The sequence below is a fragment of the Gossypium hirsutum genome, chromosome D04 (assembly GCF_007990345.1).
Source record: "Gossypium hirsutum isolate 1008001.06 chromosome D04, Gossypium_hirsutum_v2.1, whole genome shotgun sequence".
In the NCBI taxonomy this organism is placed as follows: domain Eukaryota; kingdom Viridiplantae; phylum Streptophyta; class Magnoliopsida; order Malvales; family Malvaceae; genus Gossypium; species Gossypium hirsutum.
The window spans coordinates 41,436,827-41,450,216 of record NC_053440.1 but is presented as its reverse complement, the minus strand read 5'-3'; the positions used below and the strand labels follow the sequence as shown (position 1 = coordinate 41,450,216).

Here is a 13,390-nt window from a genome sequence, read left to right as displayed (position 1 = left end):
GAGTGAATCACTTGAGTTTCAAACCCTAAATCTTTTTTTTGAAATTCCCTCTTCAACTTAATATCATGTTTGGGTAAATAATTGTAAAGGAAAAGAGAGAAAAGTAAAAGAAAAAAAAGGAAGGTTAAAGAAAGGAAATGATATATGTTTACTTTATTTGAATAATTAAAATTAATAAAGGAAAGTGAAAAGTTAAAGAAATGATTATTTATAATATTTTTTAACTATATCATTTTATAAAATAACTTATGTAAAAAGTTAATAGAATAAAAATGGTATTAAACATCACTTTCCTTTTCTCAACTTTTCCCCTAAATTGGGGTAATTAAAAATTGAGTAACACAAGTAAAAGTAAAGGATAATCAACTTACTTTTCTTTCCTTTAAATAAAAATTGTTATCCAAGGGTAAAAAAGGAGGAGTGAACCATAGATGGAGATGGAGGAGATAAGTATATTTTTAAACAACTCTCTTCTCCAATTTCTGATATTGACCATCAGATTGAGTTAGATCCAAGATATATTTTTCTACTCGTCGATAGGTACTGATCCATCGTACCAATCATTGCTTGGAGCTCGCTAGTCGAACTTCAAAAAAAAAAAGAACTTAACAGTTAAGTAACTCAAATAAAAAATTTCAAATAGTTTAGTGACTATTTTTATAACTTTTGAAAGCTCCAGTGACCAAAACATAAACTTACTAAGAAATTAATGATCTTGAATATAGTTTTTAGAGAAATTTAGTTGGAGTGATTTAAAAAAAATTGGTTTTATACGATTTAAAGCAGTTGTTTAAAAATTTCAATTAAAAAAAATGATAGTTGAACCACTAAATCAGTCTACTATTAATGGAACCGATTGATCTATTCCGGTTTCAAGAAAAGTGGTGATGATGCTACATTGATGGACCTTCTCACTTGTCAAAAGATGTTATGCCGTTTAGCATTTTGTGAGCAGATAAGAGTTGAGGTGGTTGTTTTGTGAAAAGATGTAGAGCATATCAAGTTACCTATTAACTGATTATGTTTAACTTCATGATTTATGCAAGGAAAGGAATTCTGTCCTCCATCGTGAGAAATTTGTAATAAATCATCTCTCGTTTTTTATAATCTGCTACTTGTTTGATTAGGGATTTTCTGTATTCCAAAGGAGCTCAACTTCAACTACAGATAGGGTGTTAGGTAGCAGCCTAAAATTATCAAATTTCTCTTGGTTGAGGGGTGGAATCAGATGAGTCAACTATTCTTTTTCTACTCTCTACGGGAACAATAATTCAGTTAAAAAAGATGATAATAAAATTTCTATATTTACTTTACAATTATTTTATCCAATAAAATATTTCGATTGTATACCTATAATATATTGATTAAATACTAAATAATTAAATATTTTTTGTATTATAACTAATATCCATTAAAACAACCCAAGTTTCTTGCGAGTGAACGTTATATAAAAAAATTATACATAATTTTCTTTTTTCTTTAAATATGGAAAAAGGATCAAGGGCAATGGAAAAACATTAAAAATGATTAAATAAACTTGTGGGGGTAATAAAAGAAATGTTCGATATGTCATTGTTGACAGACTAAAAACAACAAACAGCCGATGTTAGTTATGGATACATTGAAGATAGTGATAGCGTCACAAACAGAACGGTTCACCCTCGTCTATTTTTTGAGTTGTATGGTTGATCATCATAAACAAGTGCTTTAGTTTTTGTACAAGTTGACGAGGCAGGCTCCATCAGGGAAGAATTCCACTAATAAACTCAGAATTGCCCTGCCCTGCCGCGCACCAACCTCCATCTTTCAGGTCAGGCGAACTTGTTATTCCTCACAGATTCAAACGTTTCCAACCTCAAAATCAGTTACTCTCAATTTGTCTACACAACGTGATGAAGGTTTTCAGCCCTCGCTGCCGATTTTGAAAGCCGGGGATGCAGTGTCCCGACCTTCAACTGTGGATGTAGATTCTTTCTTGTCCAAAACGAAAAATGAGCAATTTTGAAATGCATCCAGACTGCTGGCTATTAGACGGTTCAAACCTCCAAGGCTGTCCCCTAAAATCAAATCTTCACTATGATACTTGCGAGATGGTGCATCAAGAGCTAATGGTCCTAATGAGTCAGGCTGCAATGTGGAAAACAAGAAAATCGGTCAGTTCTCTAAAGAATTTACCACTATTGACATATGCCCTAAGAACAAAACAAACCAGCTTTGCTAATGTAATCAAAGGCTTAGAAGAGGTAACACACCCAATAAATGTCAGTCAGCCCATTGAAATCCTTTTCTGTAGTACCCATGATGTGGGGATCAGATGCACGCTCATCTACGAGTTCTTCACAAGCAGAATTTTCCTTTGGCTCCTCTGGATCAGGTGATTGCACGAAAAGCTGCATATATTCTGATCCTGCAGAGTCTGATGTTGCAATCTGTTTGCAGGCAGCTGGGGAAGCATCGCCAGATAATCTAGCACTGTCCACACAAGGAATAGGATTCTTAGGAAATAAGAAGGCATCGCATGTTTCTTCGGCATCCCAAATAGACGACGCACGGGATGCCAATGATGGAACCCCCATCTTGTTTTGATGCCTAGATATATGAGCAGCAATAGCTGCGTCAAAAGAATCACAGCTGAATGGAATCTGCTGAAAACATAGTGAGCTTTCTGGAACAGGGTGGTCAACACAGTTATCATTGAAGTCCTGAGGCACTTCTGCAAGAAGATCTCCAACACTTATGTTTGTAAGACTGTCAGCCCACTCCCCAGCACATAATGCAGCACTGCTATTGTTCAATCTCTGATCATCCTAAGCAAACAAAAGAAAGTTAAAATGTCAGAAACACATGGGAGCTGAATATGAAGACTCTTCGTGACTAATAGAATTTGGATGTCAAAGGTACGCACAGCACTTCTTTGAAACAAATCTATAAAACCAAATTAGACCAAGTGGGCAGAAGAGAAAGAGTAAAGTTGCTTGACATCAGGCATGTTGGTCAAAAAGGGAAGCCAGCAAGCACAGAAAGGATAATGTGCAAGCGTCTAACAAGTCATATGCAACAAGATCCCATATCAGTGCTAACAGTGAAATTCATAAGAGATGATCCCTTGCACTAGCCAATAAGTTGTCGGTCATTTGGAGCAGACTTTTGTGATACTCATGACAATGAATAAATTTGATTGATAAGTCTACACGAAGGCTACCAGACAACCAATTAGAATAACAAGCACAAGATGCAGAGCTTTGGGCTAGAACAGATTGGAAAGTTTTAAATCATAACTGACAACTGAAAATCTCAAACAGATTTGAACTCTTTAAGAAAGGATGGACACTTACCGTATCCTCCAACCTCCTCATGATAGCAACATTGCAAGTCTCACTTCTATCTGATGAGGCATTTCTTGCAGGAACAAGAGAATCCCCAAGATCATCTTTAGAACTAGTGTTAAGGTATGTATTAATCTCATCATGAGGATCAGTTAAAGAAGGTTCAAGGACTAGATTTTCTTTCTGTATCATTGGCTGATTCTTGTAACGATCATTAAGTTCCTTACGTTGATCACTGGTACATGAGACAGCTTGTACTTCTTCGACAATCTGGCCATTCCTATTTTCTACATTCATATTATGCACACTTGGAATGTAGGGCAAGGAAACAGGTGCTTGCCAGGACAAAGATGCAACTTCAGTATCAGAAAACCAACCATACCTTCAAAAAAGCTTATAAATCACCACTTGTCCTTACAAACCAAGCATAGCAACAAGATGAGACCAAAAATAGACAGGAAAGTACCTTAGGCGAAATACTTGGGGGCTTCCAGCCATTGCAAATACATCTGCTGCACTGACAGTGGTTGCTTGATTCCATCTCTGATGACCCCTAAGGTTTTCTCTTTGAACACCATAAGGGAAAAGCATAAGTTCTCCTGATGCTATACTTGAATGTCCCCATTTTCGATTCAGATGCTCCAATACCGATGATATCTTCTTTCGAGTACTAAGAGTGAGTTCCAAATGTGGATTGTGTTTATCCTGACAAGAGCGGAAGACCAATTATTTAACACTCCCAACTGATAAGCTTAATGTTTTATAAAATCATCAAATATAATTTCTTTTTGGTGCTCACCATTTCCAAGGCTCTTCTAGTACTGTCATCAATTGGAAACAGTTGAAGCTTAAGTTTCCCAGTAGCATGTATGTAGTTTTCCGTGAAAGGATTATGTGAGAAAGATGGCAAAGGAAGTTGATTATTTTCAACTGGGTCATGTTGGCCAGGACCTGCAGTAGAGAAAAAAATAGGAGTTGAGGAATGGTAATTTCAATTCCTTTTAAGGAAATAATTGGTAAATTGATAAAGTTCAATGCACCTCTGGTATCTTGCTCATGCTCACCTCCATTATCATTAATCGTTTTCTCCAAATGCTCAGCAGCATCAGCAACCAAAGAAACCCCAGCAATTGCAGCCTTTTCCCATTTTTTATATGCAGATGATGAGGCACCTGCCAAGCATTGTATAGCAATACAAGTTTACCTAAATTTGAATGGGAAAAAGAACATTGAACAGAGAGAATGCCCGTACTACACCTTGAAAGCTCTAAATATTAATACCAAACAAGAACAATGGGAAAAATGTAAAATGAAGGTCACTATTACTAATAAACACCGGTCTTGAAACTTGACATCAACAACAATTCTTATTATAATTCAGAACATCTATAACATCGTGATATAACTATATAAAATTAAAAGCAAATTTGTAAACCCAATTGCGCTATTGTGCTACAAGAAATAGATGTTTACTTATCTACTTATTTTTGGGGAAGAGGAATTGAATTACCTGGTTTCTGCCGTTGCCTTGCAGGTTTCATGGTATTTGACTCTCCTTTACTATTGCTACGGTTGACACCTACATTGTTATTACGCTTAAATGACCCTTTTCCAGGTCCTAATTTCTGAATGTTTTGACTGTCTACAAGAAATAGTTTGACTGTACGAGCATCCTGTCCTGAAGCCCTACTCTGATTTGTGACACTGTTTGGAGATGTAGGTGAGCTATTCTCCCCTTGGGAGGGTCGTTTTCTTACGGTCTTCTTCCGGTCCTTCAAAAGTTGATGCTCCTTCATTGGGACAACAGAGCAGTCAGTCCAGGGCAAGCATAAAAAGTCACGTTACATGTAGAGAGGTTAAAAAGCACTACAAAAGATTCTTTTGACTAACCAAAGCTTCAACAAAAATTTTAAATCTTCGGGGTTTAAGATGAAGTTTTGAGGCTCTGCAGCTATACTTTTCCAGCAGAGACCACCTGCAAAAGAAGACTTGCATTTTGAATAAAAATAATAATACATTGAGCCCCTGTTAATGTAGCATTGGCATAGTATGATACCATAAAAAATCCTTAATTAAGATTCTAAACCTCATGCTTAACAAGGGGCCACAAAGAAAATGCTTGTCATTTGCCCTCAAGATGGATATTAATTGAAGGTTCAACATAGTTATACACCTAACATATTCAAAGGGTATCTAACACTTGCAGATAAGCAACCTTTTGCATAGGAGTGGGTCATCCCAGCTCAACAAATCTGCTCTCAATAGAAATTACTGATGCATTACCAGCATAATATAGTTAGCAGTGATGTAATAATGAATCCTCCACATAATATAATTGAATTTATCTAACTGAATTTTAAGATGAAGGCAAAGTTCCCAGCATTACCAGCGAAGCATTGCTGCATTAGTATCTTTAGAGTTTTTGGCATCCAAACATAACCGTGGACCCAGAAGCTTGTTCATGCGCCTCACAAGACGATAGTAATAATGTCTGACCTGCAAATTTCAAAAAGAAAAAGAAAAACCAAAACATTTACAAGGGAACGTCAGACTTAAATCAATAATGAGGCAACCAGAACAACATCTAGTGGCAAATCACCTGATCTTTGTTTTTACTTTGCACACGGCATGTGATCTTCTCAAAATTCTGCAAGTAATGCATGTGTCAAGAAATATTTTGCGGAAAAAGTTAAAAGCCAAAAGAAAAGTAACCTTGACATACCTTCCCAACTTGTCGTAATGCAGTGAAGAAACTCTCTTCCTCTTGACGTGTCCAAGCAGCCCATTGCCGAGTTGGTTTTTTAGCTGCATTAGATCAATTCACACAAAAATTAAAGATACAATCACTATTTTCCATAGAAGGAGATGATGCATAGAAAGAACAATCAAAATCTTAATAAGGAGCATCAAGCTGCATTCACATACCAGGTTGTTCTGGCACCGTATTATTCGAGGTGGATGAGGCTACATCGAGATCTCCAACTTGAATAGGAACATTTTCTTGATTATGTTGTGCCTCAGAGGGTAAGGAGACCAGTGACTCTGTCTGCATGTTGACGGCATCACATGAAAACTAATACCTTCTCCCTCTTCAGATTTGTATAGAAATCAAGAAGCTCTGTCACAGGGAAATTAAGTTTAAGATCATACAGAAAACCCAGAAAGACAAAGAATAAAGGAACACAAATCTTTATGTGGTCATAATAAGCAGGCTGAAGCACCTCAAGAAAATGCAGTTAAGGATAAATGTCCCCTTCCTCAGGAAAATAGTGAAAAAAGAAGTTGACCCTCTTTGAACCCCAACAAATACCAGAGATTATTATTGAAAGATAGGATCATGAATTTCATGGCCAAACTGCACAGAGCATATCAACAGCAATATAGCTTATGGTTTTCACAAGATCAGCTTCCTGTCATCTCCCATTATGTTGCAAGTCTTCACATCAATCAAGGCATTTAAAAACATCTTCTCTTCGGTAAATGGTAGAAAATAAATTTTATATGCTAGTGGCACAAAGGCTTAACCCGATAATACCCTTTGAAGACTTAAAACTTTTCTCTAATTTGGATCAGAAGCTTGTTGTCATAATTAGAAACATGAACTCCAACATCAAACATGCAACTAAGTGAACACTAAGCACCCTGCTATCCACCAATGTGACTACCATAGCCAATGTGTTAATGGTTTAATATATAAGCAATTGATTAATCCTTTTCTCCGGTTTATTAAACTCTTCTTTCAAATTTATATTATCAATAAACAAAATATGCAGAACAGTATTAGTATATATTCAACAATAATGAAACTAAATAATCCATTTCAATTCATCACACAATGGATCTCAATGTTAGAAGAAACTAAGAATTTCATACCAAAAAAAAAACAATCTTTCTTAACCATTCATTATTTATCTTGAGAAAATTTGAAATTCCTTATAATAATAAACCCTAAAACCAACAAATTCTACCTCCGGATATGTCAGCTGACAATAGAATTCAACAAATACGAGAAAACTTTACAGCTTTAAAATACGCAGCCTTAAAAAAGGGGGGAAAAGAACCCTCTGTCTACTTGCTATGAAATGCGATAAATCTAAAAAAACGAAAACTTCGAGCTTAATTTGTTTCAAGCGCATGAGATCCCATAGAGAACAAAAAATTTAAAGTCAACCGTACAACTGATGGACCAGATTTAATTCCATTTTTCCACATCAAAATAAACTAAATAGGACGGGGGAACATAAGAACATAGAATAATTTAAATTTCCCGACAGCCAAACAAAATCTAGGGTTTCGAACTACAGTAAATATTGATCGGAGAAAGCTTAATAACATAACAAAAAAAAAGAAAGAAAATAAGAAAATGAAGAAGAAACTAAATTTAATTTGAACATACCTGAAACAGAAAAAAGAGATCCGGAGGAACCGAAGAGGCTAAGATTTTGTACAAAGAAGAAAATCATTGATACCGGAAGAAACTTCCGACAGACGTCTACGGTAGAAAAAAATTGGAAACGAATTTTCCTTTAATTTTTTTTATTATTCTTTTTACTTTGAAGAAAAAGAAAGATCCCCCTCCCCCCCCCCAAAAAAAAAAGTTTATTTGGTAATTTGAAAGATGATAAAAATAAATAAATAAATTGATTTTAACTTGGTACCTTAGAGTTATAATTAAAATTGAACGTCAGCAAAAAAAGAAATAAATAACTGGACCGACTCACCAAATTTTTTTCTATTATTATGTTCACGTAAAAAGGTAAAAGTGGAATATTTCATTTTTATTATATATATATATTTATTTGTTTATTTGTTTATGTATTTACTGAAGATTTCAATCAATAATTTTAAACATGAAAATACATGTACACGTGATTGAAAAATAAGTAACGGTTCTAATAACATTAAAAAATAATAATACATGGTAATACAAATATATATGATTATATATAAAAATTTATATAGAATAAATTATTACTAAATATAATAAAAATAATGATATTATATGAATGGTCAAACTAACATGTGTACTCATGATGTTGCAGAAATAGGGCACATGACGTGCTTAGAAGTAAATTGGATTATTTAGTTAAATATGAAACTAATAATCATTTGTTCAATTAAAGCGAATTTAATGAAATTTTTTTAATATTTTGGTACACAATGCGTTTTTTTTTAAATATTTTTTCGATTCTCAACTCTGTTAGTGGAATATAAAAACTTGATTAACAATAATTAAATATTTATTTATTTTTAAATTTTTTTAAGAAAAGGTTATTGGAATTAGTTGTCAAAAATTGATGAAAAGATATTAAGGGGTGGCAACACAAAATTGGACCGACTTATATAATATGTGATTGATATTTACGTTGTTAAATTTTTTTTATCTTTATAATAAGTCAACACTTTTCTTAATTTTAACACCTTTTTATTTGGATTTGTCCTTTACTTCTCTTTTAATTATTCCTTTGTTTTTTTATATACGCATCATTATTTATTTATCCTTTCAGTTTTATAAAATAATTTTATTTTTATTTTTATTTAATTTTTCATTCTTTTTAATTTTGAAGTTATATTATTTATCAAATCAACTTAAAATAAATCGAAAAGTCAAAATCTATTAATTTTACTAATGTGACATTCATGTACATACCACAGAAGTAATTAATTAATTTTTTAGAATTAAAAAATATTAAAATTATTATAATTTTAATATCTTTTAATAATTTTAATAATTTTTTAAATTATTTTTAAAATTTTAAAATTAATTAATTATTGACATGATATCCAAATGACAATTCACATGTATGCCAGATAAAAAAATTAGTAGACATTAACTTTTTCATCTATTTTGGGGTGATTTGATAAATAACTCAAGTTTAAAAAATAAAAAAAATTAAAAATTAAATAGAGAACTAATTTTTTTTAAATGGAAGACCAAATAAATCATTATAATGAATATGTCAATGTACTATTTAACCCAAAACATGTTTTTAACTCAGGGTTTCTAATGATGGAACACTTTAACTCGAAATTTTCCTCACCGAAGTTCCGCATTAATAATTTTAAGGTTCTAATCATTTTCATGATGGCTATTTACAATACATGAAAGTGGAACACCAAAGGAGTTGGCTTCCAACTTTATCAAGCTTGATCAGTTTGACGGTGACAATTTTCGACGATGACAGAAAAAGATGCACTTCTTCTTATCAACTTTGAAGATTGCTTATGTTTTGGATACTCCAAGACCGGAAGAGAGTAGAAACGAATATGTTGCTGCAACTTGAGAGAGGCAAAAATGGGACAATGTTGTTTACAAGTGTATAGACCACATATTGAATGGTTTATTCGATGGTTTGTTCGACACCTACCAAAACGAGGTCACTACTAAGGAACTATGGGACAAATTGGAGACAAGACATATGACCGAAGATGCTAAAAGTAAGAAATTTATTGTTAGTTGTTTCAATAATTATCAAATGATTGGTGGTCGTTCTGTTATGGAGCAATTTCGCGATATTGAAAAAATGTTGAATTAGATTAAGTAATATGATATGAAAATGGATGAAATGATTGTTGTATTGTAATAGTCTGATTTTTAGTGGTATAAAAAATGACAGTTTCGGAATCTCATTTTCGATATCTGAGCCCATAAATATTAAATATTAAATATTTAAAATATTAGTATTAAAGTTTGGTCCTTTAATTTTGTTGAATTGATAGTTAATTAAGGTATAATGACTAAATTGTAAAAGTCTTATTACTATAGACTCTTAAATAGCTAGGGGATCAAAATGGTAAATATACTATTCTAAATCTTTAAAGGTGGTGGATGACATGAAAACCATTAACTTTGGTTAATTTATAATTAGACTTTAATTAATTAAGGTTTAAACTAAATAAAGCTTTAATCTAAGTATAAATAATAAAACATAAAGTGGTCATATTTTATTTATTTCTTCTCCACCAAATGAACATAAAAGAAAACCTAAAGCTATGTTTGAAAGCTCAAAACTATTTGGTCCTCAATTTTAAGGTATTTTCAAGTCCTTTTCTTGTAATTTTTTTATTATGTTTTTTAGGTCTTGGGAGCTTGATTTAGCTAGCCCATATACCAATTTGTAAAACTGTAAAATTTTCTAAAAGTTGTCATTGATGAGTTCTTAAAGAAATTGGTGTTAAATTGATAGATTTTAAGTTTAGGCATGAAAAACAGACTAGATTGTAAAGTGTAAATTGTTAGTTTTGTTCATAAGCACTAAAGTATATACATATTAAAATTGATGTGAAATTTTTATGATATTAGATAATAGAGGGTCATAGAAGGATGTAATTGAAATCAGTTTTGAAACCGAAGCTCAAAATTGAAAGTTATAACAATTTCGATTTTAAGGACTAAATTGAATAAAATTTAAAACTTTAGGGACATTCAAAAAATGAAATCAAATTGGTTCATGCATATTATGGGATGATATAAAAGAGTTTGATGTTGATATATCAAATTCAATAATTGTATAGATTGGGAATTAAACCAAACCAGGGATAATTGGGGAAAAGTTAAAATTGTTGATTAGCCCTTTAAGATTTGGTAGTTTGTTGTTTTGACTAGGTAAGTTTGTTATTTTGACTAGGTAAGTTCATGTGGTATAATTGTATTTAAATTGTTATGTACTTGAATTATGAATATGTGTATGTTTGGTGGAAATTTGGATTGTTTGTGATTTGGTACAAAACGTGAGAATTTGACTAAATTGAAAAGATATGATATGTATATATGTGTTGAAAATGCTTGAATGAGCATAGTAAAGGTTTCGTACACAATTGTACGAATTGATTACTGATGATTACAGAGATCCAACATTTGTTGCAGACTTGAAGGTGCATGTAACACATGTTCAGTATGGACTGGTAACCTAATGTTGTTTTAAAGGTTTAGCTTGGACTAGTAACTTGACATGAGTATGTATTCAGCTCAGACGAGCAATTATTTTACCGGAGATACCTGTGCAACCGAATCCATTTATTAGAGTTCATCGGGCTAAGTATCTAATGAAAAGGAAAATTTGAAATGAATTAACACGTAATTGATGTTTGAATGAATAAATGTGAAATTGAATAAAAGCATGATATTGAGATATTGATTCGAAAATGAATTGAATTGGTGTATGTTTAAATGGCATTATGGTTGATTATATGTTATCTCACCTTGTTGTTGTGACTTGCCATGTTAGGCAAACTTTGCCAATCTAATTAGCTTGTTATGTTTAATTGTAAGATAAGACAAGTTTCTTGTTTAAATACCTATAAACTTACTAAGCATTGTATATGCTTACCCCATTATTTCTCTTCCCTTGTAGACTGTCAACTTGCAAAACGTGTCTATTGGATCGTCGAGAAGCTTACACTATCCCGTTATTGATATTATAGCTTTTCAATCATTTTAAAATTTGATTTTGTGGCATGTACATATGTGTTTGTATATGTTAACTTGAAATGATAAGTTTTAGCTTGCAACCTTTATAGTGCTTGATTTTGGTAAGGATAAAGCCTACATGAAATGAAATATTTTTGGTAATGTGAATAAGTTATGTATGGCACTTAAATAAGCATGGTTGAACATAAATTGCAAAGATGAGAAGTTGATTGTTGAATGTTTAGTTGGTTAGATAAATGCTTATAGTTGAACAATTTAAAATGGTATGATTTGTGCTAAAATGAAGCTATAATGAATTGGTTGATTAGAAATGATTCAATGGTTTGTTTTGGCATGTTTTTCGTAGGGTTGATTCAATTTAAATTAGTGAATTGTTGAGTTGAATGTGTAAGTTTGAGAAAATCTTAGAAATAGGTACCAAATGGAATTTTACCTAAAACATGGATTTAGTAGACTATTTTTGATATCGCGATACCACATCCTAGGTATCGCGATACCTACTTGTCATATTTTGTAAACTTTGCAATTTGTTCCTCAGGTTGGGAAGTTTGGTTACTATCTTCGAGATCGTGATACCAAGCCCTGGATATCGCAATACCCACTTGACATATTTTGATGTTTGGAAACTTTCTTTGGCATTGCGATACCAAGCCTTGGATATCGTGGTACCCTCTTTTCATATTTTTAAAATTTTTAGTTTAGTCCTAATTCGACCTCGGGATGATATTGAACTTCCGTAAGCTCGATTAAGACCTGGAAATGATTGTTTAACATATTTTGAACTTAATTAACACTTAATCATATGTATTAATGCTTGTGTGTTGTTTGATTGATCCTAATTTCTCTAGCAATGAATGTAGCATCCTATAGTTCAGACCCGACGATTAGGTCGGGTGAGGGTGTTACATGTATCCTCCATTATATACAAACTTCCTCCATTTGGAAGGACTTTAAAAGAAGTCTAAAAATTAAGAAAGAGGAAATATCTCTTGAAGCTTTGGCAAATTATCTTCATATTAAACAAGAATATCGTTAGGAAGATAAGAACCTAGATTCTGAAAATGCCAAAGTGCATGTTACGGAGGAAGTACAGACTACTAAACCATCCAAGAGAAAGTTTAAATAGACTAATAGAGCACCTAAGTTCAAAAAGAAACAGAAGGGCTCATGCTACCATTGTGGTAAGTTGGGACATTTCAAGAATGAATATCAATTTTTAAAGAAATATTCTTTAAAGACTGATATGCCGCAATTCGTTGTAGCAGATTATACTACTTTTCGTACTGAATGAGCTCGTAGGAAATTAATTTAGTTATGTTTTTGTTTAGTTTTCATTTTTAGTTTGTAAATAATAAAATAAGCAATTTTGACTATTTATATGACCATGTAGGCAAAGAGAGGCATAAAGGTAGACTAACCTATTCAGTGAGTGTGTAGGACACCATTTGGAGGCCTGGAGATAGTAGACCACCTGCGATGTTGCAACACGGAGCTTCAATGTCGCAACATAGCAAACAGAGTACTCAAAAGGAATTGACTGCCTTCGGTGTCGTGACACCGACGTGACAAGGTCAATTAATGTGCCAAAGGTTTTTTCGTCCACACAATATCATTTAATGAGAAATAGTCAACC

The 13,390-nt window shown here is 32.7% G+C and overlaps 1 protein-coding gene across 4 annotated transcripts; it reads right to left on the bottom strand.

Moving 5' to 3' along the window:
- Positions 1–1,507: 1,507 nt before the first annotated feature.
- LOC107899474 (TSL-kinase interacting protein 1) lies at positions 1,508–7,932 on the bottom strand. 4 transcript variants are annotated; one of them, XM_041091180.1, is made up of 14 exons: positions 7,723–7,906; positions 6,548–6,681; positions 6,252–6,444; positions 6,049–6,131; positions 5,926–5,973; positions 5,713–5,822; positions 5,217–5,301; positions 4,837–5,116; positions 4,367–4,498; positions 4,126–4,277; positions 3,793–4,031; positions 3,336–3,708; positions 2,253–2,807; positions 1,508–2,127 (listed from the first exon to the last, which is right to left on the bottom strand). In XM_041091180.1, the coding sequence occupies exons 3-14, from the start codon at positions 6,376–6,378 to the stop codon at positions 1,903–1,905; spliced, it is 2,409 nt and encodes an 802-aa protein (XP_040947114.1). In that variant the 5' UTR covers positions 6,379–6,444; positions 6,548–6,681; positions 7,723–7,906; the 3' UTR covers positions 1,508–1,902. The 4 variants fall into 4 exon arrangements, with proteins under 4 accessions (XP_040947114.1, XP_040947115.1, XP_016680682.2 ...); XM_041091181.1 differs by having other exon boundaries at positions 4,391–4,498; XM_016825193.2 differs by lacking the exon at positions 6,548–6,681 and having other exon boundaries at positions 7,723–7,932.
- Positions 7,933–13,390: the final 5,458 nt, after the last annotated feature.